Raw genomic sequence first — 24,969 nt, 5'->3', positions numbered from 1 at the left:
GGTGGCGAAGTGTGTTAAAGCACTGAGCTGCTGAACTACCAGACCGAAAGGTCCCAGGTTCAAATCCCAGAGCGGAGTGAGCGCTCACTGTTAGCTTCAGCTTCTGCCAACCTAGCAGTTCGAAAACATGCCAATGTGAGCACCGGTAGATCAATAGGTACCGCTCCGGCGGGAAGGTAACAGCGCTCCATGCAGTCATGCCGGCCCCATGACCTTGGAGACCTACGGACAACGCCGGCTCCGGCTTAGAAATGGAGATGAGCACCAACCCCCAGAGTCAGACATGACTGGACTTAACGTCAGGGGAAACCTTTACCTTTATGCCTTATTTGGTTTGTAGTTTTCTTAGCTCTATGGACTTAAGACAGTGGGAGGGGCTGCAGACCATGTGATTGATTCAGTGACGATTGTGCAGTGTTTAATCTGCAGAAGATGCTTCAGCTGTACTTCATAGAAAGGAAACTCGGTATGTTTAGCAAGCCTTGCCAGTGCTGATTTGTTAACAGCAAATGTTTAATTTCCATACCTATTTTATATACCTATATATACCCAGGGCCACATACAAATTTCTCGGGCTTATAGGGGGGTTACGAACTGAAAAGTCTTAGAAGCTCTGATCTACACCACAAAATCATAGAACAGTTATTGGGATGTTCCCATTGGGTTGGCAAATTTTTTAAAACTTTTGATCAGTTTCCAGTCTCCCTTTTTTGGGTAAAGTCTTAGAACGTGTGATTGCCTCGCAACTCCAAGTGTTCTTAGAAGATACTATTATCTAGATCCATCACAGTTTGGTCATGGAACTGAGACAGACTTGGTCTCCTTAGTGGATGATCTATGTAGAGGACTTGACAGGGGGAGTGTGTCCCTGTTGGTTCTCTTGGACTTCTCAGTGGCCTTAGATACCATAGACCACAGTATCCTCCTGGAGGGCTTAGTGGGATTGGGACTTGGAGGTACTGTTCTGCAGTGGCTCTGGTCCTTCCTGGAGGGGACACATGCTTGGGCCCTCAGCCATTGTCTTGAGGAGTCCCCCGCAGGGCTGAGTGTTGTTCCCATGTTGTTTAACATCTACATGAAGCAGCAAGGGGGAAATCATCTGGAGTTTTGGAGTTCGATACCATCGGTACGCAGATAACGTCCAACTCTATTACTTCTTTCTAGCGGCTGCCAAGGAGACTGTCCAGGTCCTGAACCAATGCTTGGCAGCTGTGATGATCTGGATGAGGGCGAACAAATTATAATTAAATCCTAACAAGACAGAGGTACTCCAAGTCAGTCGCAAGGCCAAATAGAGTATAGGGTTACACTACCCCTGAAATCATAGGTTTGCAGCTTGGGAGTTCTCCTAGATTCCTTGCTGAGCCTGGAGCCTCAGGTCTCGGCGGGGCCAGAGGAGCTTTTGCACAATTAAAACTTGTGCGCCAGTTGAGAAGCCAGACTTGGCCATGGTAGTCCATGCTCTCGTAACATCTCGAATTTACTACTGCAACGTGCTCTACATGAGGTTGCCTTTGAAGACTGTTTGGAAGCTTGAAGTCATCCAACAGGAGGCAGCCAGATTCTTCACTGGAGCGGCGTACAGGGAGCATACAACCCCCCCGTTACGTCAGCTCCATTGGCTGCCAGTCTGCTACCGAGCACAATTCAGAGTGCTGACTTAAGCCTATAAAACCCTAAACAATCTTGGCCCAGCTTACCTGTCTGAACGAATCTCCCTCTATGAACCAGTCTGGACATTAAGATCTACCGGGACCCTGCTCTCAGTCCCACCTCCTTCGCAGGTGTGACTGGTGGGGATGAGGGACAGGGTCTTCTCAGTGGTGGCCCCTTGGCTGTGGAACTCCCTCCCCAGTAGATCAGATCAACCTCCTCCCTCCTGGTCTTCAGAAAAAAAAGTTAAAACCTGGCTGTGGAACCAGGCATGGAGTAGCTTAATTACAGTGCAATATACTTTGACAGTACTGATATAAATAAAGCAGCTGGGACAATGACTCTGGACTGGTGCTATGTTTTTCATATGTTCTAATGGTATTTATATGTTTATTGATTTTACAGTTTAATTGTGTTATGCACTGTTTTCTTATGTGAAATGTGGCATTGAATAATTGCCAAATTTGAAGCTGAAGAGTCCCCTTCAGGGTGGGATAGAGCAGGGTTGAAATATAGTAAATAAATAAATACCCTTTTTTGTAAATGGAAGATCAGGACTTTCAGAAGAACTGTATGCTATTGGTATTGTCTACACAATGAAAATGGGAGAGTTGCTGGCGATGAGCAGCCTTCAATCATGTCATGTCCATGCTGTTTAAAGCTAAGCAGCATTTCCACAGGCCACTCTCTCAAGCCTCATGGGCTACAATTAAAAATGTACATTATAAGCTGTAGGACATTGTGAATTTCAATAAAATAAAAAGTACAGTTCTTGTATTACAGAACCAAATCAAGTGGCAACTACACCACTTTGTTTCTGCCATGCTGCATCAGTTTGCTGAAGTACACTTTCAGTACGAATAGGTTTGGGACACAAAAACTGGCAGTAATCAATATATCTTGTCTGGTCATTCATTTGTAGAAAGAAGTGCATATAAGTAGTTGAAACTGGATTTTAATACAATAGTGCAGGTGATAATTTTGTGTAACCGTCTACTTTGTACATGTATTGTTTGGATTCTGCAACAAAACAAGCAGCGGGCAAACATGTCCTATGCTGCTGTATGAGAATTACTCTTAATCTGAATACATGATTATGTGTATTATTGCAACGCAAAGTGACCCAGAAACATGCATCACACATACTTTTTTGTGGTGGAAAAACAACACATAGTCCACTGCCAAAGATGAAATGCCTGTGCACAGGTAGCCATTTTATTATTGTTCTTTTATTTATTTTTTTGGCATGTGGAAATACAGCACAATTGTGCCTCCCGTACCTCATTTAACATTAGTCCATTCAAGTTTAAGGCTCATATATTTGCCATTTGCCTTTCAATTCTCAATACTGTAAAGCAAACATAATCTACTCAAAGCTACAAGATGGCAGTAGGAGACCAGGTTAAAAAAAGATTTACAGGCTTCTGATATGTTTTGTTTAAAGATGTTAAGCTTGATACCTTCTCCATCCCATGGTTTAACTTGTAGCCCAAGAGTACAGTAATTTTGGAAGGATTATCATTCTAAAGCATCCGTTTATTTCTTAACTCTTGGGACCAAGATTACACTGAGAAGTTGTACTAATGGAAAAATATTGTTTTCTTCTATAAAATGTCCCACATGTCTTTAGTATCTCCTCTAGGGGGCTAAGAAATTATCTAAAGCAGAGTTTTCAGTCTGATAGGAGAAGAAAATCACCCTTTCCTGGATTCCAAGATGGATCTCTTCTGTTAGTATAAGAACCCAAATAAATCCTGGCAGAGAGATTTAGTAAGAAGAGGCTTTACCACCTTAATGTTTTAAGAAAGAGAGACTCTGTTTGGGCAATTATTCCAATTAGAAAATAACTGTTTACATATGGTACTCTCAAGCTCAATGTCTCCTTCCTTTCCCCAAAAAGCCATCCATCAGTCAACCTGTATGAGATAGAAAAAAACTGACAACATCATCTTTTAGTTCTCTTCACATTTTGGGTGGATTTATACCTTTTACCTTCTATTGAGCAAGTAGGGAACTTGATTTGTCATGGAGGGTATGTATAAAGATAATTACTCATACAAGGCTTGCAGTTAGTATAGTTTACCATTTCAAAAATGTGTCCTCTGGACATAATAATTCAATTCAGTGACTGGAATTAAGTCTCAAACATTATTAACTTGGAGTACTAGTTTTTTTCCTCATCCCAGATACAATTCTAATACATGATTTTTAAAAGAATGGTCAAGTTTCAGTGATGTCAGAATGTACAGTCTATGGGTGGATGATGGAAAGAAATGGGTCAGTTAGTACAACTAATTTGTATCAATCGTCCATAAATTCCATCATAAATAATTGTAAGTCCCATTCAGATCATTAGGGACTTCCCTAAGCAATGTTATGCATTATTACCAGTAAGAGATCAAATCTACTGCCTCTTTAAAGGTAAGAATCCAAACCAGGCACGATTGTAACATGGTTAATTACAAGAAAGACCTACTGGTTTTACAGTGGGACATAAATGTGCTTACATCTGCTAGACTATGCCCAGCAATTAAAAAATAAGACATGCATATGAGCGTTTCAAAAGACAAGCTGCAATGGTATCTTTTGCACAATGGCTTAGGAAACTCCCCCCCCCCTCCCCCCAAGACACAACCAAGCTATGGATCTTATTGAGATTAGTATTCAAATTACATCTTCCCAAAGGAAGAGGAAGGGAAAGGATGATTAAGGTTAGAAATTGCATTTTCGTCAGACATTGTGCGTTTGTATAAAAAATACAGTAGGCAAGATATTTTTACAGGGCAATGCAACCGTCACAATTTTTATGACGTTGGAATTCGGTAGGCATGTCATCAAGTAAGACACACTCAGAAGCAATCGTATGGGCATATAAATGTCTACAAAAGATACATGACAAAACATTTTTTAAAAATAAACGTAGATGTTAAAAAAGTTGGAACAATTGTAAAATGACGCTACATGCAAAAACCCCAGATGTTTCCCAAATACTGATTGATTTCTATTAGTGTAACATTCCACTTATTTTTGAATCAGTATTTTATTACATTCGACTAGAACTATGATAAATAGCTCACATGGCATCCAAGAAATAAAGGGTAAATATGACATTTGCATCAGTTCCATGTTGATTTTTCCCCAAAGGAGACGAGTCAAAACATCTACAGCAGCCTTCAACAACGTGGTGTTTTTCAGATGTGGTGAAGGTTGATTTCCATAAAGAGCAGTAAGCAGAGCTGCTAGCACAATGGGAGTTGCAGTTCATCATCTCTCAAGAACACCAGGCTGAAGCAAGCGCTAGTGAGTTCCTCAATGATTTTCTGGTACTAAATTTCCTGCCAATAGGAATTGGCGTAACAATCTGAACACAATTACTCAAAGAGGAACTGTGTACTCTGTAAACATAATTAACCAGCAGCAATTGAAATGGAAAGAGAAAAGCAGAGCGATTGCAGCTGAACTTTTTCAATCAAGAAAAAAGGAGGCCTCTTAAGGAGGCCAGAAAAGCAAATGGAACAACCCAGCCACAATTAAACAGATTTGAAGCGGATGGACTTTCCATCAAAACGGGTGGTTTTTGGTGTTTAAATTTGGCTGGATCAGACCCACTTGGTACAATGGAAAAGGCAACTTCTTTATTTTGTAGTCAGTAAGGCTTATAAGAGATAGAGGTCAATCAACAATAGCTAGCACATTTGATATTTCAAAAGCTTTTGCAGTATTTATTGTTTTGCGTTTTTTTCTTTTGTCTTTTTACAAAAAAGCCACTATGTAGAAAAGTCTTCCAGTAAGAAGAGGTCCTTCTAAATATTTTTTAATAGGTGCTTGGCACCAGGAAGGACAACTTGCTATTATTAATACCAAAAAAACACATGGCTTTGAAGGCCCCTGTGCTTTCTAATAGGAACACAACTAGCATATTGCTCCTCTTCACCAGAGCCTGGAGAAGAAATTTTTGAAGCACAAGTTCCAGAATCCTTCAATAGCCATGCTGGCTGAGAGATTCTGTAAACTGTATTCCAAAAAAACCCTCCAAGTTAACATTGCTCTAGACCAAATTCACAAGCAAGTACTTTTGTGCAAGCCTCAGTGAAATGAAGAATAGAATCCTCTTACAACTTGGATTCATTTAAATGACACTTGCACAACAAAAATCACTTGTTGATTGCGTCCATCAATATTACACTCCTTGTTGTTTCTGTACACTTTCATAATCTTTATAAATATGTTATATACACATAATACTATAATATATGTGTACATACTTTAGGTACCTTATACCGGCATATACTTTTATGCCACACATTTAATCAGGTTGATTGGTGAATGCTCATTCAGTTAGGTCGTAGCTGGTGTAGCCTTTAATGTCAATCCATGGATTATGTGGTAACACAGCATCAGGTGAAACCATGGGGCAGAGACACAGTAATTTTATCCCTTGTTGTTATCCCTCTTGCATTTTGCCCCAATACATCACAGTCTTCCAATTCAAGGCTGAGGTTTTACATCTGCCAGTTTCTGAAGATAGTTCTGGGCAACGGGCAAGGAGAGAATAAGCTGAACTGTCCTTCGTCCCACCCGATAGCAGCCATAACCCATTAGTCCAAATACAGTAGTCTTTATGACAAGCTTGAGGATCTTGCTGGCAGTTGATGGAGGAGGCACACTAAAAAAAAGGAAAAGGGGAAAAGGAGTTTACCATTCAGTTATACTAAACATGTGTTTATGTGTGTGTGAAGAGAAAGGACCCTACATATTGCTTGACTAAAACACTTTGATGTTACCATTAGCCACAATTCAGGAGGGTTAAAGTAATTGATGTGTTTTATGCTGTTGTATATTTATTTTGTTTATATTGTTTTAATTCACTTCATGTACTGTGTTTTAAACTTATGTTATATGTTGGGCTTGTCCCCATGTGAGCCTCCCTGAGTCCCTCCGGGGAGATGGTGGTGGGATACAAGAATAAAGAAGTTGTTGTTGTTGTTGTTGTTGTTATTATGCCCTAACACCACATTTGCTAGTTTGAAAGCTGTCACTAACATTTAGTGAGCATGAGCAACTTGGAAGAAGACTGGGTACATTCAAGGGGGATGCAGTCATACTAGTCAGGATGCCAATATGCCATTTTCATGAAGCGAGATTCATTTGCAGAGAGTGTGGTAGGCAGTGCAGCGGTAGGCTTTCTGTGGGCATTTCACTGGCCAAGTGTGTGAATACAACATCAGGTTAAACAGGCCTTTGGTATGATCCAGATTCTTCAGATTGGGGTATGAATTAACAATGCATTTGTTATATGTTCTAGAATCAGTGGTGTCACTAGGTTTGGTGTCACCCAGTGTAGGGAAAGGAGGCCACATTGTCCCAGGTATTGGGAAATCAGCCCCTTTCACCATCCTGAGATGTCTAGCTGGCAATCAAGTGCCTTCTTTCTCCTAGTACAGTCCCTCCATTAGTCAACTGGGTGCCATGTAAATAGGAAAAATTGTGGGGCACTTCTCTCCCATAGAAATCCCCTTCCACCGTCATCTCAGTAGCACCCCCACCCCATCAGCAGCTTTTGTTTAAAGGCTGAAAGAGGAAAGAATAAATCCTGCCAAAAAACCCTGTGATAAGTTCACCTCAGGGTCAACATTAACTGGGAATGAATTGCATGCAAAACTTTTTTTTACCGTTTATCTCATAATATTTAATAATAATATTTACTACATTTATGCCCCACCCTCTCTCACCCCGAAGGGGACTCAGAGCGGCTTACAAGTTATATGTACATACAATATATATCATTAGCATAGCACAATATTAGTGTTATATATTACTATATTGTACTATACCACTATTCTGTAATATCATTAGTAATATTACATTTAATATATAATATATAATTAATATTATTATACTGTATTATTATTAGTATTATATTGCATTACGTTATAATATTAGTATCAATATATGTATATACAATATATTATTTTATTACCATAGCACAATATAATAATAATAACAACAATAATAATAACAATAATAATAATAACAACAACAGCAACAACAACACAGCACAATAACAAAAAATCTCTTGACATCTTGGTTTTTAAGACTGTTTCTGGGGTTATTTCGGGTGCTGATTCAGAAAATTGCAGTGGATAGACCAAATCAGTTGTAGTTTCTTAGATACTGTTATCATGATTTTCTATGGATGAGCAGATGACGATTGGTATATGACATATGCTCTGTATCTCAAAAACTAGAGCTAATAGGGGAAAACTGGTGCCATTTTTGGAATGAGCAGGTCAAATATACCCAGAAACAGGGCTAACTTTTCAGGCATCAAAATGTGTGTTGGTCAGTGCTATATATGCATGCACGAATATATATACTTGTGGCAAATTCATTGTTTACGTATCCCCTCCACACTTTGCATATTGGAACTAAGTTTTCAGGCCTTTGTACAGAAACGCACCCCCTCCCAATTCCCATATGTCTATTTATATAATAACTGTTTCCAGTCACATGTTTCATGCTGATAATGGCATAATAGCCTCTCTTCTAAATATCCATCTCCTACTTCACTTTAACACCTGGATAACAAGATATCTATTTTGTTTCCTTTACATTCTAGTTCCTCACAGCCTATCTCTGTGCCTTTGCATTGGTTTTCTTCTCCTGATCTTCAGATTAAGTGTAGACGTCATGGCTTATAAGTGAAACAATAAACCTTCAATAGATAGAATTACCTCATTATTTCCTGGATGTTCAAGTCAGTGTTCCAGTTCTTTTCTATTCCAGGCACGTGACCCATTCCAACCACTCCAACGACAACAGAGGGGACACATCTTCTGGGTTCAGCTATGTAAAGAAGTGTGAATTTTTTTAGTTTACAGATGTCATGTTTAATTGTGTTTTAAAAGTCATGTTTAACTATGTTTAAAAGGGTAAGTATTAGAGTCACCAGTGCTTGGGGGATGGTAGCCAGCTCAGCATTCTGAGGCAGGTTGCCATAGTAACGAGGGCGAAGCCAACCGCCGTTTGGAGAAAAAGGAGGGAGTTTTTTAAAAAGCGGTCAGTCTGTGTTCTGTTGAAGCACAGGGAAGGCTGATTCTCAGTTGGAGAATCAGGGTGGCTCAAAGGTTGGATTTTGAATCAGTTTAAAATAAGTTTGGTGGCTTATTTTAAGGTAGTCTGTTTCCAGATAAGGAACAGATAGTCTGTGATTGAAATTCACAGGGTGACTGCAGGTTAAAGCAGTAAAGGAGGAAGTAATATTTTGAAGTTTGAAACACCTCATTCTAGCTTTGCAACTGTTAACCAAAGTGCCTCTAAAGAGAAAGTTACTGTAACCATTAAGCCTGTGCCTGAATAAACGTGTTATTGTTCTTTTTAACATCTCAGTTTCTGAAATCTATATTACCATCAAAAGTAAACAAGAAGGAAGAAAAATAAAGATTTAAAAGTCTCCTCTCTAAGTAGCTAGTGGCTACATCTTCCAATAGTGGTGGCAAGAGTTGATAATCCCCTTAACATCTGGTGACCGCATTATAAACATCTTTACCTCTGGTGGCAGCGTTTAAAATAAAAACATCTTTAAAAAGTGGTGGCAGTGGATATAAAATATATAATAATAACATCTTTGCAATTTGGTGGCAGTGGTGGGATAAAAAGATTCCCCCCTGCCTGGAAGAACCTCAGTCATTCATAGCTTCATTGCAAGCTAAAATGGGGAAGACAAAGTGTATAAGGCCATGTTATGCATTTAGTAATTATTTGGGAACCATAGAATCATAGAATAGTAGAGTTGGAAGAGACCTCATGGGCCATCTAGTCCAACCCCCTGCCAAGAAGCAGGAAATCGCATTCAAAGCACCCCCGACAGATGGCCATCCAGCCTCTGTTTAAAAGCCTCCAAAGAAGGAGCCTCCACCACAGTCTGGGGGAGAGAGTTCCACTGCCGAGCAGCCCTCACAGTGAGGAAGTTCTTCCTGATGTTCAGGTGGAATCTCCTTTCCTGTAGTTTGACGCCATTGTTCCGTGTCCTAGTCTGCAGGGCAGCAGAAAACAAGCTTGCTCCCTCCTCCCTATGGCTTCCCCTCACATATTTGTACATGGCTATCATGTCTCCTCTCAGCCTTCTCTTCTGCAGGCTAAACATGCCCAGTTCTTTAAGCCTCTCCTCATAGGGCTTGTTCTCCAGACCTTTGATCATTTTAGTTGCCCTCCTCTGGACGCTCTTCCAGCTTGTCAACATCTCCCTTCAACTGTGGTGCCCAAAATTGGACACAGTATTCCAGGTGTGGTCTGACCAAGGCAGAGTAGAGGGGGAGCATGACTTCCCTGGATCTAGACGCTATTCCCCTATTGATGCAGGCCAGAATCCCGTTGGCTTTCTTAGCAGCCGCATCACATTGCTGGCTCATGTTTAACTTGTTGTCCACAAGGACTCCAAGATCTTTTTCACATGTACTGCTGTCTAGCCAGGTGTCCCCCATTCTGTATCTTTGATTTCCATTTTTTCTGCCGAAGTGAAGTATCTTGCATTTGTCCCTGTTGAACTTCATTTTGTTAGTTTCGGCCCATCTCTCTAGTCTGTCAAGATCGTTTTGAATTCTGCTCCTTTCTTCTGGAGTGTTGGCTATCCCTCCCAGTTTGGTGTCATCTGCAAACTTGATGATCGTGCCTTCTAACCCTTCGTCTAAGTCATTAATAAAGATGAACCTTTTGAATAGGATTCACAAAAGAGCATGCATGCATATGTACATACTTTAAAGCTCTAAAACCCATAAACAAGGCAGAGTGTAGTCCATGGCTGACACATGGACCCTAAGCTCCCTAGAATTTTAATTTTTAATTTTGTTTTTTTTAAAAACATTGCTGCCAACTGTATTTTGGGAGGGGTGCATCCAGCATGTTTTGGGCTTGCCTGGGCCAATTTTGATCCAAGAGAGACCTTTGAAAAATAAAGTACAAAGTATCTTCCACTCACATCCTGTTGTTAAGAACTCCTCTCCTAGCACAGGAAGGTCCAAAATATGGTGAAATTATCTCTCATCTCCACTAAAAAGACTTTAGGGGCAAAAACCTGTGAGCAAATTAAGGGGGTGCCAAGGTCTCTTAGGGGTTTACAACCTCGCATGGTTGTCCACATTTGAATCAGGAAGTAAGCTCCATTGGAAACAATGGATGAAATCTAACTGTTAGCATACACTAAAGTAGATCAATTTAATCAAGGAGACGACTGAAGTGTTACCTTAGTAAAGTTTCAGTGGTTCAAGAGTCCTAATTTGGACTCATAGTGAGATCTAGCCAAATGTATCTTATATGTGAAAAAATGCATAGAATTGCAGTAGTGCCAAAAAAGCGAACACATTTTTCACCTAGTGAGCTCATTTAGGTAGGGATTTACAAAGCTTTCAAGTAAATCCTGTCACCAAGATGCTTGTCTTTGTCATCTGGTGTCACAGTCTTGACATGGCCGTTATCTTCAGATTTTCTGATAGACAGGAGGATTGGGAAGCATGTTCTCTGATCATACATAATGGCATACCTTCAGAAGCACGAGGTAGTTCTGTTCGCTTTGCTGCTTGCTTCAGCATGTACGTCAAGTAGATATCTCTTTCAGAAACAATTGTTCGATGGAGGTCAGGAAATTCTCCAATCATTTCTGCCATCATTTGCTCCAGCAAATCCTTTTGCTTACATTTTTCCACATCATCTTTACTGATTAAAAAAAAAGTAACAGTGTCAATGCAGTGTATGGATGGAAAGGAAGTGTAAAAGCATAGAAGGCCTAATGGCTCCTGGACTATGACTTCAGACTTGTGTGGTTTTAACAGTAGTAAATGTATTAATATGCTATGATTTTTTAATTTTTAATGATTTTAATATTTATGTATATTGTATCTGCTTGTTGTTTGTATGGCAATGAATACTGCCAACTTGGAAGCCGCTCTGAGTCCCTTTCGAGGTGAGAAGAGCGGGGTAAAAATATAGAAAAAAAAATTACTTGCAAAAAATTATTGGTAAAAAATAGTTAGCAACAAAGTAATTATTTTTAATTAAATATTACACACAGAAGAGCCTCAGTTCTGGGCAGAGAAGAACACAGGGTACAGAGAAGAGGAGAAGTTTATGTTAGCTAAATTTCTGTAGTGTGCATCCCCATGGCAATTGACCTTATGAAGAAACATCCAACTTATTTTCACACAACATTTTTAAAAATGCTACTGGCTACACTGGAAAGGTTGTATTATTGGAGAGGTAAGGATGGATAGGAAAAAATTCATATTAGAAGTTTGTCATTTAAAAATTGTGCATGATATATTGTAAATCTGTTCCCCTTCACCAAAGAATTCTATAGTTTAAGGGAACATGCAATACAACTAGGTCATCAAGGCTACAGGAAAGAACCATTCTTAACTATGGCATAGATGTATAGTAATAAAATTGAATATGTTGAGCACCCAAAAGGAAGAGCAAAAGCAAGACAAGATAAATGTATTCCTAAACTAAAAGTGCTATATTCCATGGATTTAGTGGTTTGGAAATATGGTGCACAATCTATCCTCCAAGGAAATTTTTCCCCTCCCTTTCCCTCTTTTAAAAACAGTCAAATTTGTCTGTAGCTGTTTGCAGAAAAATAGCTGTAAATGTACTTGGCAGACATTTGTATTCACAAGTGCAAGAGAGAGAAAAATAAACTGGTTTGTTATACTGCTGTGTGTGGGTAGTGAGTGGGAGGTGTGGATGAGTAAAAGTGTAGAAAAAATCATTCTAATTATAACCTGTTGTTTCCTTGGGGTGCCATTAGTCTTTGCTTTGCTGTTGTAGCTGTTTTATGCTTGCTACAATTCAAACATTAATACTGCCAAAACATGTAGCAGCACAAAAAGCACGCCTCCTTAGTAAATCAATCAGGCTTAATTTTACAATTGCTCCAGTAGCAGCATATAATGTTATGATTCGATGGACAGTGTCAATCTGCTTCCAATTTGTTTCCCTAAGAGGATAATGATCAAGAAGTAGCCAATTGTAAAATTCACCAAGGCTAAAAACTGTATCCAGAAATCCAAGTGAGGTTAATTCACCTGTTCATGTTTTTTTTATACAAACACTACAGCTGGACACAGAACTCAGCAGCATTCTGGAGACATGCTTCCACTTTGCAACAAAAGGAGTTCCTGTACTTAGCTCGGATCTAAACCCCACTGATTTCAATTTGTCTATTTTGTACAATAAATCTAAACGCAAATCAATGTTTCAGTGGCAGCCTTCAAACTCAACCTGTCTCCCTTGAGTACACTAGCCTTTGAATTACTGAACAAATTCATGTATAAGTTGGCCTTACATATTAGTCAAGAGCAGGTTTGAGGGCCAAAATTATAGACTTTTATATGACTAATGGGTTTGTTGAGGATTCTGTGGTGAGGGAAAGACAGAATGCTATCTCAGAAGGCCAGTAGCCCCAACTGCGACCACTATTTCCCCCACTCAGGTATTCATAATAGCCAGAAGCAGCACCATAGCAGAGGGAGGAGAAGGATCGGTGCTTCTTTTAGGTCCTCCTGGGTCAGACTAATAATAATAATAATAAACTTTATTTATACCCCGCTACCATCTCCCAAAAGGGACTTGGGGTGGCTTACAAAGCACTCGTAATGTAACAATACATACGGTGCAATAAATACAGATACATCAATAACAAAGAAAACATAATTTCAATCATCAGTACATAAAACAATACCACATTAAAATCAATCAACCCTAAAATAAACATGCAACTAAGCTCTTGTTTTTTGCCACTTTACTCTGAGAAGGGTGTAGTTCCGTTTTAATAAGAGTTAAGGCACAGTGCTCACACTGACCCACAGATACATCAACCAAAGTTTGAACTAAAATTTCTAGACTTAGACATAATTATATAGGACAAGCGTTAGTAAAATGCAGCCTGTGTGGCTTCCAAAGCCATTTTGCGACTTGGCCAGGGGGTGGGGTGGGGACGACACGGACGATTCTTTGACCACCCCATTCTCATCCCCCTAAATGCCTTCTATGAGAAATGGGGGCATTCTTTGCATTTCTGGGCAGCAATACTCCATTTTAAGTCCAGGAAAGCCTTTTTATGCCCTGGAGAATTATTTGGCATTTTTCTCTATATGAAATGTTGCACAACTTAATATTAAGAACAAACTAGTGTTTATCTACACAATCCATGTGTCCAAATATATTTGGAAGTGTATACTTTTCACCAGCCTATGCTCTTGTCGCTACATCACTGGCACAAAAGATATATGCCAACATATTCAGCAAATATATCACAGGACTCAGAGGTTTGAACATCCAACATCTAGTCATTTCTAACCTGATTGGATCAGAGAGGAAACACAGGCCCCAAGCAAGCTTGACTTTTTGCCAGAAAGAAAGTGCAGCAATGGCTCTCTTGAAGGTGACTGGGATTGGTCTGTCCCCAAGATGAAACTTGCAAAAAGGTACTCGGCTTGCCTGTAAAATAATATGCCCATTAGCCACTAATTTGTATTGCAGGCAACAAGAGGTTAAAATCTTGTACATAAGCAACATTTTCATGTTGTATTGCAGTTATCAGTAAAAGGAATTCTACCCACAGAAAGGTTATTTTGTATATTTAGAATTTTCGCAAAACAAATTTTATAAAAGCCTCACAAAAATAACAAATCATTTCAATATACGGGAAAAAAATTACAAATCCCACTTCCTCAATGGTGGCTTCTATTCCCCTATCTCTTCTATTTTTATATAGTTTTACACTTATAGTTTTGATACACTGGCTGAGTGTCTTCCTTGTTTATCTGGTTAATTAATTAAAATAACTCTCTTTTATGTTTATGCATGTTAAAGTTTGGGAAAGAGGGAAAACAATCAGTCTGCCATTCTTTGAGTTTCCCTAATTCCTGGTTTCAAAAAAGTCTCTATTTTGCCTAAGAAGGGTATTTTAAGCCATCACCCACAGAGCAGATTGGGGTGTCAAGTAGACACTTGTGTTTTTCTTTAAACATACACTTGATAAGCATTTCCTTGCTCTGTATTCAGCAAATATAAAGCTTCTGGCATGTCTGAACAGACTACTCCCTATGATGCTCCAGTCTAATAAAGTTCCATGCTATTTCTATTCTGTTGGCAAGAGAAACCCTTGAAGCAGAAGGCACTATCAGGGGAACACTGTGAAGCCCACTGCTAGAATATCATTAATGCAGAAGCAGCCACCTCCACATCTTTGCATTACTAAGGAGGCAATTCCACTGCAAAAGCAACATTACAGCGAGGTCAATATGGCCAAACAAAATAATGAAAATCACCACAAGCTAAGAGAAGCTGCAGCAGATTGCTTTTGCTTCAGCCTTCTGAGAAGGGTGAGACTTAGCTCTCTCCCCGATGTCTCATTGAGTGTGAATTACTTCTGCAAATGGGGACATTTTTAAAGCATCTGAAAAAGTGAGATGACAAGGGGATTAATCAAGATTATCTCTGCCAAACTGGGAAATTTGGGAGTATATATTATCAACCCATAGCTCTGTTCACTCATCACCATCAATCTTTCCTCCCTCCTAGCTTTTAGGAAACACCTTAAGACTTGGTTATTTAAGAAGGCATTTGGTGAATGCCATAAACATGGAAATATGGAAGTAGTCAAAGATAACCTCGGGATTGTTTGAAGGCTTAAATGTTTTATGTATTATGTCTGATTGTTGTTTTATAGTTCTATGATTTTAATGGTTTTAATCTATTGCTATTGTTGCTGTTTTGATATAATAACAACTTTAATAACTTTATTTTTATACTCTGCCTCCATCTCCCCGAAGGGACTTGGGGCAGCTTACATGGGGCCAAGCCCAAATAAAAACAATAATATAAAACACATCAATGAAGGAAAGACATCCACAACTATAAAATTTAAACATAAACATGTAGAGAAAAAATAACAGATGTAATAAAACATGATTTAGACATGGAAAGATTATAAAAACAAACTGGGTAAAGGGTTTTTGTATGTTTTCCGGGCTGTATGACCATGTTCCAGAAGTATTCTCTCCTGACGTTTCGCCCACATCTATGGCAGGCATCCTCAGAGGTTGTGAGGTAACAATCTCACAACATCTGAGGAGGCCTGCCTGCCATAGATGTGGGCAAAACGTCAGGAGAGAATACTTCTGGAAAATGGCCATACAGCCCGGAAAACATACAACAACCCTGTGATCCCAGCCATGATAGCCTTTGACAACACATTAAACTGGGTAAAGTGTGCCATGTGAATTTTGTAAACACGAGGTAGAAGATAAAGTGCTGCAACTTCATGAGAGAGCAACTTGGGTTGGGATTTGCAATTTTTGTACATGTAAAGCATTGAATTTTGCCACTGATTATGTTGGGAACCACTTTGAGTCCCCCTAGGGGTGAGAAAAGCGGTATATAAGTGCAATAAATAAAGAAAGAAATAAAGAAATACAGTAGAGTCTCACTTATCAAACCTTTGCTCATCCAATGTTCACTATTATCCAACACAGTCTGCCTTTTAGTAGCCAATGTTTTTATAGTCAACATTTTCAATACATAGCGATGTTTTGGTGCTGTTGTATTTTTCTCCATTAAAGCCCTTTACTTCCTGGAATTGTTCTGCTTGCCACCATTGTTTGCTCAGTATCTTTTAAGGCAATGAATGGTACCCACACATAGCTCCTTTGCATTTTACTTCAGAAGCGAATAAAACAAGTTTTCACTAGGATGACATTAGGTTCCTTCTTTGGTATAAAAAGCTACAACTGCATTGTGAAGAGTTGTGGGAAGTGGCCTCGTGTACCATTAAGAAAGAAACTTGGCTAGGGGTGAGAGATAGGGCCGTCTCGATGGTGGTCCTCGGCTGTGGAACCCCCCTCCCCAATGAGATCAAATTGGCCCCCTCCCTCCTAGCATTTAGGAAGTATGTCAAAACCTGGTTATTCAAGCAGGCATTCGGTGCTTGAGAAAAATATGGAATGAACTCCCGGGATTGATGTAATGGCTTAAATGTTGTATCTGTGTTTGATACCACAGTTTTATAGCTTTATTGGTTTTTATTCAATTGTTAATATTGTTGATTGATAGCTGATATTTATATATAGATGGTAACACTACCATTATACCTCTGATTAATAGCTACCGTCCATATCCGTGCCCTGTTCGCCCCACCAGCAAAATAGACATTTTGAGCAATGATCAATCTATTTGCCCCCAAGAACTGGGAATGCTTCTGTTCGATGTTTGATGTTTTGTTTTATGTCTGATGTAACAGGTTGCATTTTTAATTTAATTTTAGTTGTTAAGTCATAATTTGTTTTTATATGTTGGGTTATCAATTTTTGTTATTATAATAATAAATAATAATAAACTTTATTTTTATATCCCACCCCATCTCCCAGAAGGGACTCGGGGCGGCTCACAACAGGGACAAGCCCGAAACAACAATAGGTGTATTGTTGTTGTGTTTGGGCATTGAATGTTTGCCTTTTATATTTGGAATTTGCCCTGAGTCCCTCCGGGAAGATAGGACAGAATATAAATAAAGATGATGATGGTGATGATGATTACAACATATGTGAGACATTGAATTTTGCCATTGATTATGCTGTGAATCACTTTGAGTCCCCTTAGGGGTGAGAAAAGTGGCATATAAATGCAATAAATAAATAAATACATACATACATACATTTCCTGAGAGAATGCAGCAACAACTAGATCCTCTAACTATAAAAATAACCAATCTATCACACTCTATAACATGATTTCTGTTCCTGAGTTATAAATGTCATTTCCTAATTGGTTCTATCATAAAAACATGGAAAAAGTTTATCAATCTGCAAAAACTTTGTTTTTGCGGAACATCCTGAAGCACACTTTTCTATAGTTCTTCAATGAATATCTCATTAAGTCTCAACCAATTTGACATAGTTTGTGGCAGCCACAACAACCAAGTTTCTGAGTATAACAATTACTTTCAAAGTACTGTACAATTAAACAAGAAATAATATTTTCAAACCAGGAACAGATTTTTTTTCCTAATTTTGTTACATGGTGTTGTAGTAGATGCCTAGACATGGGATAAATCTAATACCAAAACAAAGCAGAAAAACCACAACATCGAGACTATGTCAATACAAACTGCAAGGAATAAAAAGTGCCAATATTAGCAGTAGTTTCATTACTGTATCGTTATCTTTTGTTAATAATGCTATTCCTTTAATCTTTTTCTTGAGTTTGTTTGATTCAGACTCTCTTTTTGCATTTGATGCACATGTGTGGGTGATAAATGACCTTCTTTTGTGGGTGTACTGAAACAAATTTCTAATCTGTCTGAATTTACCTCTGTGGTTAAAAAAAGACATGTTTTACTTTGATTAGTTAACATCCTGAAGTTGAAGAAGGAAATCCCGTTAGTTAAAAAAAAATCAGATCTTCTTTAGATGTCATTTGTCAATCTTTAGAAATTGGCACAAAAACCTGAAGGAGTGGAGTACCATGCTGTTTCTTTAGTTACCTGCTTCCTATATTTCACTCAGCACTTCTGCTTTCAGAAAACACATACATAGAACACATTAAAGAAAGAAAGAAAATCCCACCTCTTTGAAAGCCTCTCTGAATTCTCCTCCAGGAGCCATTCCAAGCTGTTCGGTGATATGTGCAGAGACCTTCAACAGGAGCATTTGCATCAATCCAGACATAAGACCATTCTAGCGAAAGGAAATGAGAGAAAGAGAGGGAGAGACATTAAAGACAGGTAACCTTTACATGGTTGTTAGAAAGACAGTGATGTGGTGCCATTCATACACATGCATACACAAAACATCTGTTGTTGAGAAAAACACCGGCTCTGCCTTTTGTGACTTATTTATTGCTTATCACTGTTTTCAATATTCCAATCGGTGTATAAAGGATAGTTGATTAAAAAAACCTCTTAGGCATCTGATAATATGTTTCTTTGAAAAGGAAAGAAAGATGAAAGCAGCCCCAAATTAGCTTGTCTGGCTTTAGCATATTGATGTTTCTTGTTTGAAACCTTATCCTCTCAAGAGTGATTCCTAATATTTTTGGTAATTAAACTATTAGGCCAAACCAATGACACCCCTCTAAATAATTATCATGAAAGAAGTAATTTTATATAGTACGATATATAACAATTGCTGGGGAAGCTGGAAGTTAAATGTGCATTCCTTTCTTTTCTTCTTTTGCTATTCTTTCTTCTGATTACTCTTTTTCTTATTTACCTTTATTATTGGTTATGTCTTTTCTTTTTCACTGTATTTTATTGTATTGGAAATGATCTAGTAAATTATTATACAGAAAATGGATTATGTTTGGAGAAACAAAACTGGTAGAATGTGTTGACCTTCCCTTTTTTTAATGGTTATGTTGCTTTTTAACTTTTAATTCTTGTGATTTTTCAACTACGGTATACTGTTTTAACTGTTGCAACCTGCTATGAATCCCATATTGGGACAATAATGGTGATGATGATGATGATGAAGACAATGTAGGTTCTGCAAATCCATGGATTCTGCACCCACAGATTCAGCAAATTATGACTAAAAATGGTCCAAAACAATAATAAAATTCCAAAAATCCCTTCTCTGATTCAGGGGTTGCTTACTGTTCTAGGCTTGTGAAATGTGAAATGACAGCACAGGCACATATATAGCCTTGTAATTTCAAGTAGGCGATAGCAATATTAACATCAATAACAGGGCAATGGAGAGATGTGGCTTGTGCTTTCTAGTCTTGCATAGAAAAAATATTTCCTGTTTCTTCTGGATTTTTTTAAAAAAAGTATTCCCATTCTATATACAGGATTAATTTCAATAGTATTGAGTAGGAGTAACACAGAGCATACAGCTTCCTCAAATCTTCCAAGTGATCCTTACGGCTGAGCAGGAATTGGGACTGTGACTTTCTATATCACACAGACTAGAGAACAGTGAAATTCTCCCTGAGGTGTTCTCCAGAGCAGTGAGAGGTAAGAATGAACAAGGGAACTGTGATGCAGATTTTTTTTTTGGCTTCGAATATCCTCATATATGGAAATGGTGGAAAGAGATAGGCAGAGAAAAAAGATACCTAAAAACTGCTTTATTGGTCTCACATCCCATTACCTCCCTCCCCACTAGCTGTGATAATAATAATAATAATAATACTTTTATTTTTATACCCCACCTCCATCTCCCCAAAGGACTTGGGGCGGCTTACATGGGGACAAGCCCAAATAAAAACAGCAAATAAAATAAAATACATCGAAAGAAATACAGAGACAAAAATAAAATTTTACACATTGACATAATAAAATTGAAGTAATAACCATAATAAAACATGGGTTAAAATACCTGAATAGAGGTCATAAAAATGAACTGGGTAAAGTGCACCAAGTGAGTGTTGTAAACATGAGGTAGGTAGCTAAAGCGCTACAATCAATGAGAGAGTAACTTGGGATGGGGTGGACCCTGTGGCTATATCAGACTGATGCAACAGAAAGAGAAGTGGTCATGGTTACGGAAACTGTCATGGGGATGGGGAATTCATTCTCCAAAAGCTTGTTGGAAGAGCCAAGTTTTTAAGCTACTGCTTTTGTTGAGTAAATTGCTCAGCAACAGAAGCAACCCAAAAATGGAGGCCAATCTTCATTCTAGGAGGCACCTAAATCCAAACACTGATCAGATTTGTATATTTGGAAAAATGAATAAATCCACAAATGCTGGATCAGACTATTAGCTTATTTAGATCATGTGGACACCCATAGCTTTGTTCTGGTGCAAACCCATTCTTCACATAATTCTACTTTTTAAAGAAACTTGACAAAAGAAAATCCCAAATGTGAACATGAAGGCTAGGCAAATAATAATAATAATAATAATAATAATAATAATAATAATAATAATAATAATAATAATACACTTTATTTATGTTCCACTTTATCTCCCCGGAGGGACTCAGAGCAGATCACAGTACACATATAGGCAAACATTCATTCAATGAACCCTATGTGACTGTGTAGTCAACACAAGCCTCAGGGCAGATTACAAAAGCTGGGGAAAGTATTATTTCCGTCTCTTTGTGATGGATTGCCTCAAATGAACACAAATAGATGGTTTGGTCACTGTGGAACTCATACCTGCTTTATAGCCTGCTGAAGTTTCTCCAGATTGATTTCTTTGGCTTCTTTTAGTAACGTCCTTTCATCCATTTTTAACATAGAAACTCTATACTGGCAAAGTTCAACCACCACTACATCAGGCTGTACCTCTTGTATTGTCTGAAAAAGATTCAGTCACAAGTCAGTGAGATTAAAAAGCAATGAAGGTAGTACTGATTCTTCTGAGTGATAAATTTCCAAGCAAACAGTTACAGACTCCATCTTCACAATATTTCAATATAAAAGTAAAAAAAAAAATACAGAAATAATTTTAAGATAGAAGGGCGTACATGGCCTCGCAGCAAAGAGAAATCTAAGACACACTTTTCCAAATAAATTATATTTCAAATTACTGTATTGATCTAAGGAGTTCCAGAGTCCTTAGATCAAAACATGAGCAAAATAAAATGAGTTTTTTGCTAATCAAAGAAAAAGATATGTACAAGAATTTGCTCAAGTTTGATTTAGTTTTTTTTACATCTATCATCAGAGAGAATTAAAGCATATACTTTTTATCCCGTTCAAATTCTGTTTTTCTCATATCAGATCTCATGGGAAGGAAAATCCAGAACATATTCTTTTATTCACAAAGGTCCAAATATATATAAATAACATGTACAGAATGATATTAGAATAAATGAATTACATGTCACAAAGCACTGAATACAATATAAAGGCTGCAAGATAAATTGGTTCCATACAAAGTTAGTAACAGCAACATTACAATCTTAACCTGGACTATAGTATAACATTTTTCTGTTAGGTATTAAAAATAATGATTTCCACACACAAAAAATAGACTCTGTGAAAGCAAACTTTTACAGGTGAAAGTTTACCTTTACTACATCTCTTTTGCTGCTGTCACTGAAGTGGGCAGTGCCAACGACATAGACTTTGGAGCCCTCTTCGGTTGCAAGTTCTGTCACAGTGCTTGGGAGACTGGGCTTCTTCTGCCTCTTCTTCATCTTCATCTCCAAAAGTATTTTTAAAGCATCTGATTCAGCTACAGAAATTGAAATAGCAAAATATTGTATTATAGCATTACACTACATTCCGCAAAATCCCCAATGAGCTGAATACCAACAGACTAGAATATCTGTACTACAAAAAAACTATTTTCTTTTCCCCATGAACATTTTAAGGACACAGAGGGGTTTGATGAGTCTGTTGGAGAAAAATTCAATGAGAGCACAATGCATTTATTTTATTACACGTATTAACCAGTCTTTCCTCTATAATGCTATTTTATGATTTGCACACTACTTCAAAGGTAAATTCTAAAACAATTCCTGGTCCAAAGTTACCCAGTGTGCTTCAGGCATTGAAGTGTTCATCATGAGAAGTATCACAAGAATGTGATTCTTTAATTGCCCATCATAACAGGCACACATTATGTTCTGAAGATTGCACTGCTGCTGAAAAATGTTGCTATACTGTCTGTGGACCTGTTTGATTGCGGCTTGTTTGAAGCATACATTGAAGTTTCTGCACTAAAACATGGGACAATATTTTCTTTACTGATTTAAAATAGATCCCAGATTACACTGGCCAACACAAATGTTGGTGCCTCAAATGTTAGACCTGTTTCAGCATATATTTGTGCTGATTCCAAAAATGGCACCAATTTTCCCCTATCAGCTCTAGTTTTTGAGATACAGAACATATGCCATCTACGAGTCTTCACCTGCTCACCCACAGAAAATCATAATAATCATATCTAAGAAAATAGAGCTCATGCGGTCTACCCAATGCAATTTTCTGGATAAGTGCCCCAAATAACCCCAGGAACAGGCCTAAAAACCAAGACACCAAGAATTCTTTTTTCTTGGGCTGTGTTATCAAATACAACAGTCCAAAGGGCAGTGCCACAAAAAGGGCAGCCAGCACCATTTGTTGTTGTTGTTGTTGTTGTTGTTGTTAAAAGGTGCCATCCAAACTTGAAAGAATACAGCAGAAATCTTAGCATCCTTAATTATGTGTTTAGTGTGTGCTACTCTCCCATAAATTTTCTTTAACAGCTTCTTGGCTTTCTCCTTTTCTGCCAGCCTCATTCGACTTGGTGTCTTATACATGCTTTGGACTACAGTAAGACCTCTGGAACTGAAAAATCCATATCCACAAAGGTGAAAAATGGTCTAAGGATTTGCTAAATCCTTCAGCCAATTCTTTTATGTTTTCCCCAGAAGCTACCATAAGGTTGTGTTGGAGGTCCTAAAACATTCCTAGAAAGGATACCACTATAAGAATTTCTAACTCCTCCAATTGAACTCTATGGTATGTTGGAACCAAAAGTAATGCAATTTAGTGGTGTTTGGTTATATCTATTTTTGTTTTGTTTTTTTAATTATTATACTAGCTATGGCTAAAGGGAGCTGTAGTCAAAAGCACAATGCTGGTATCATGCTATAGATGGAGCCCCTGGTGGCGCAATGGTTTAAACTCTTGTGCTGGCAGAACCACTGACTTGAAGGTTGGATTGCTGACCTGAAGGTTGCCGGTTCGAATCTGATGAGAGCGTGGATGAGCTTCTTCTGTCAGCTCCAGCTCCCCATGCGGGGACATGAGAAAAGCCTCCCACAAGGATGGTCAAAATATCAAAACATCTGGATGTTCCCTGGGCAACATCCTTGCAGACGGCCAATTTTCTCACACCAGAAGTGACTTGCAGTTTCTCACTTCGCTCCTGACACACACAAAAAATACTGTAGATATGCAGCTGCACTTCTGATACTGTTGTACTGCAATTACCATCATCCCTCATGGATGGTTAGGATTGGTAGGGCTATTGGAAATTGCAGTCCAACAACACTCTGATCTATACAGTCAGAAGAACATTGCAGTAGCCTTTGGCATTTCTCAGTGGCCACAAATCCTGGAAATATAAAAAAGGAAGTTCGAAACCAGTGTACAGTAATGTTCCTGTTTTCTACATGAGTACTGCCATTCTTCTCAGACTTGCAGTCCATCTGACCATTTCAGGTGCCACTATTTCATTCTGCCGCCTACCTAGAAAATACTCAATTTTTCTTCCCAACCCCTAGTTTTAATAAATACCATTGATTACTTTAAAACAAGGAGAAACTCCCAAAATAAAATTTAACTAACTATAACATACATATATTTGGTGTATTGTCTGAATCATCTTTTGGACCATCTCCTTGGGCATCAGGCGACGACCCTGCTTCTGCGGCAGCCTGGGCAGAATAAAGAGGAGGAAGAAGAAAAAATGGAAAGGGCAATGAAGTGAATTTTAACAAATAGTTTTCACACCCTGTTTCACACTAACTGGCATATGAACTCACTTCTGTCATAAATCTTCCACAACAGCACTAAAAAGCACAGTTATTCATAGGTGTTACTGCAATTATTTTCCTTCTTTTGAATGGCCTGGCTGTGATCTCAACACATCAGCACCTCCAACTGTATCTGTGGGATTTATTTACGCATCACTGCAATCAGAATATGTTCCTCATTTGACTTTTGAAGTCTTGGTGGGTAGAAAGCAGACATTACTCTCTCCACGGAAGAGAATGTGTGTCTGCTGGGGTATATTGCAGCTATTTATAAAGCAACCATCTAAAATGTTATTTGAAAAAGAAAACAATCACAAAATTAGCACAATACAACCGATGCATCAATAGGCAAGAATTTGGCTCCTTGATTTGTCGAAGGTGCTTAAGGCCTACTCTAAATTTTCTCAATGGATTTTTGGTGTCTGCTTCGACACTCAAACTCAACAGCTCACAAGAGACATACTAAGCAAAATACTTTCTATGCTGATCATTGTTATTCCCAGATGTACCTCTTGCTGTTGCTCCTCCTCCATTGCTGGAATGTTCTTTAAGTTAGCAATTAAGACCTGCAAAACAAAATAGAGAAGAGGTTCAGGAAATAGAATTACCAAGGTTTAAGATATTTCTCAAAAATATTGATTTCAAACTATTGTTTAGCACTTTGCAATGAGTCACCGCATCTGTCCAGGTCAGCCTGTAAAAAACAACATGACAAATCATGCTATTGAAGATGCTGAAAAATATAAATGAGCTCTCTCACCTGTTGATAGATGACTTCTACTCAAGCAAATTTTAGTAAAAACACTGCTTACTGGTTTTCCCAAAAAAAAAAAAAAAATGAAC

The 24,969-nt window shown here is 38.3% G+C and overlaps 1 protein-coding gene across 1 annotated transcript in view; it reads right to left on the bottom strand.

The window, feature by feature from the left end:
• Window positions 1-2,841: 2,841 nt before the first annotated feature.
• The window catches only part of trabd (TraB domain containing), a 35,264-nt gene continuing 13,136 nt past the window's right edge, over window positions 2,842-24,969 (bottom strand). The window contains exons 2-10 of the mRNA XM_003221312.4: window positions 24,636-24,692; window positions 23,949-24,027; window positions 21,670-21,836; window positions 20,813-20,953; window positions 18,273-18,383; window positions 14,006-14,145; window positions 11,192-11,364; window positions 8,388-8,499; window positions 2,842-6,319 (exon numbers count right to left, since the gene is read on the bottom strand). Of these exons, the coding sequence (XP_003221360.2) occupies window positions 6,142-6,319; window positions 8,388-8,499; window positions 11,192-11,364; window positions 14,006-14,145; window positions 18,273-18,383; window positions 20,813-20,953; window positions 21,670-21,836; window positions 23,949-24,027; window positions 24,636-24,692 (1,158 nt within the window). The 3' untranslated portion in view covers window positions 2,842-6,141. The remainder of the gene's footprint in view (window positions 6,320-8,387; window positions 8,500-11,191; window positions 11,365-14,005; window positions 14,146-18,272; window positions 18,384-20,812; window positions 20,954-21,669; window positions 21,837-23,948; window positions 24,028-24,635; window positions 24,693-24,969) is intronic.

The sequence above is a fragment of the Anolis carolinensis genome, chromosome 5 (genome assembly GCF_035594765.1).
Source record: "Anolis carolinensis isolate JA03-04 chromosome 5, rAnoCar3.1.pri, whole genome shotgun sequence".
NCBI lineage: Eukaryota > Metazoa > Chordata > Lepidosauria > Squamata > Dactyloidae > Anolis > Anolis carolinensis.
This window is presented reverse-complemented; position numbering and strand designations above follow the sequence as displayed.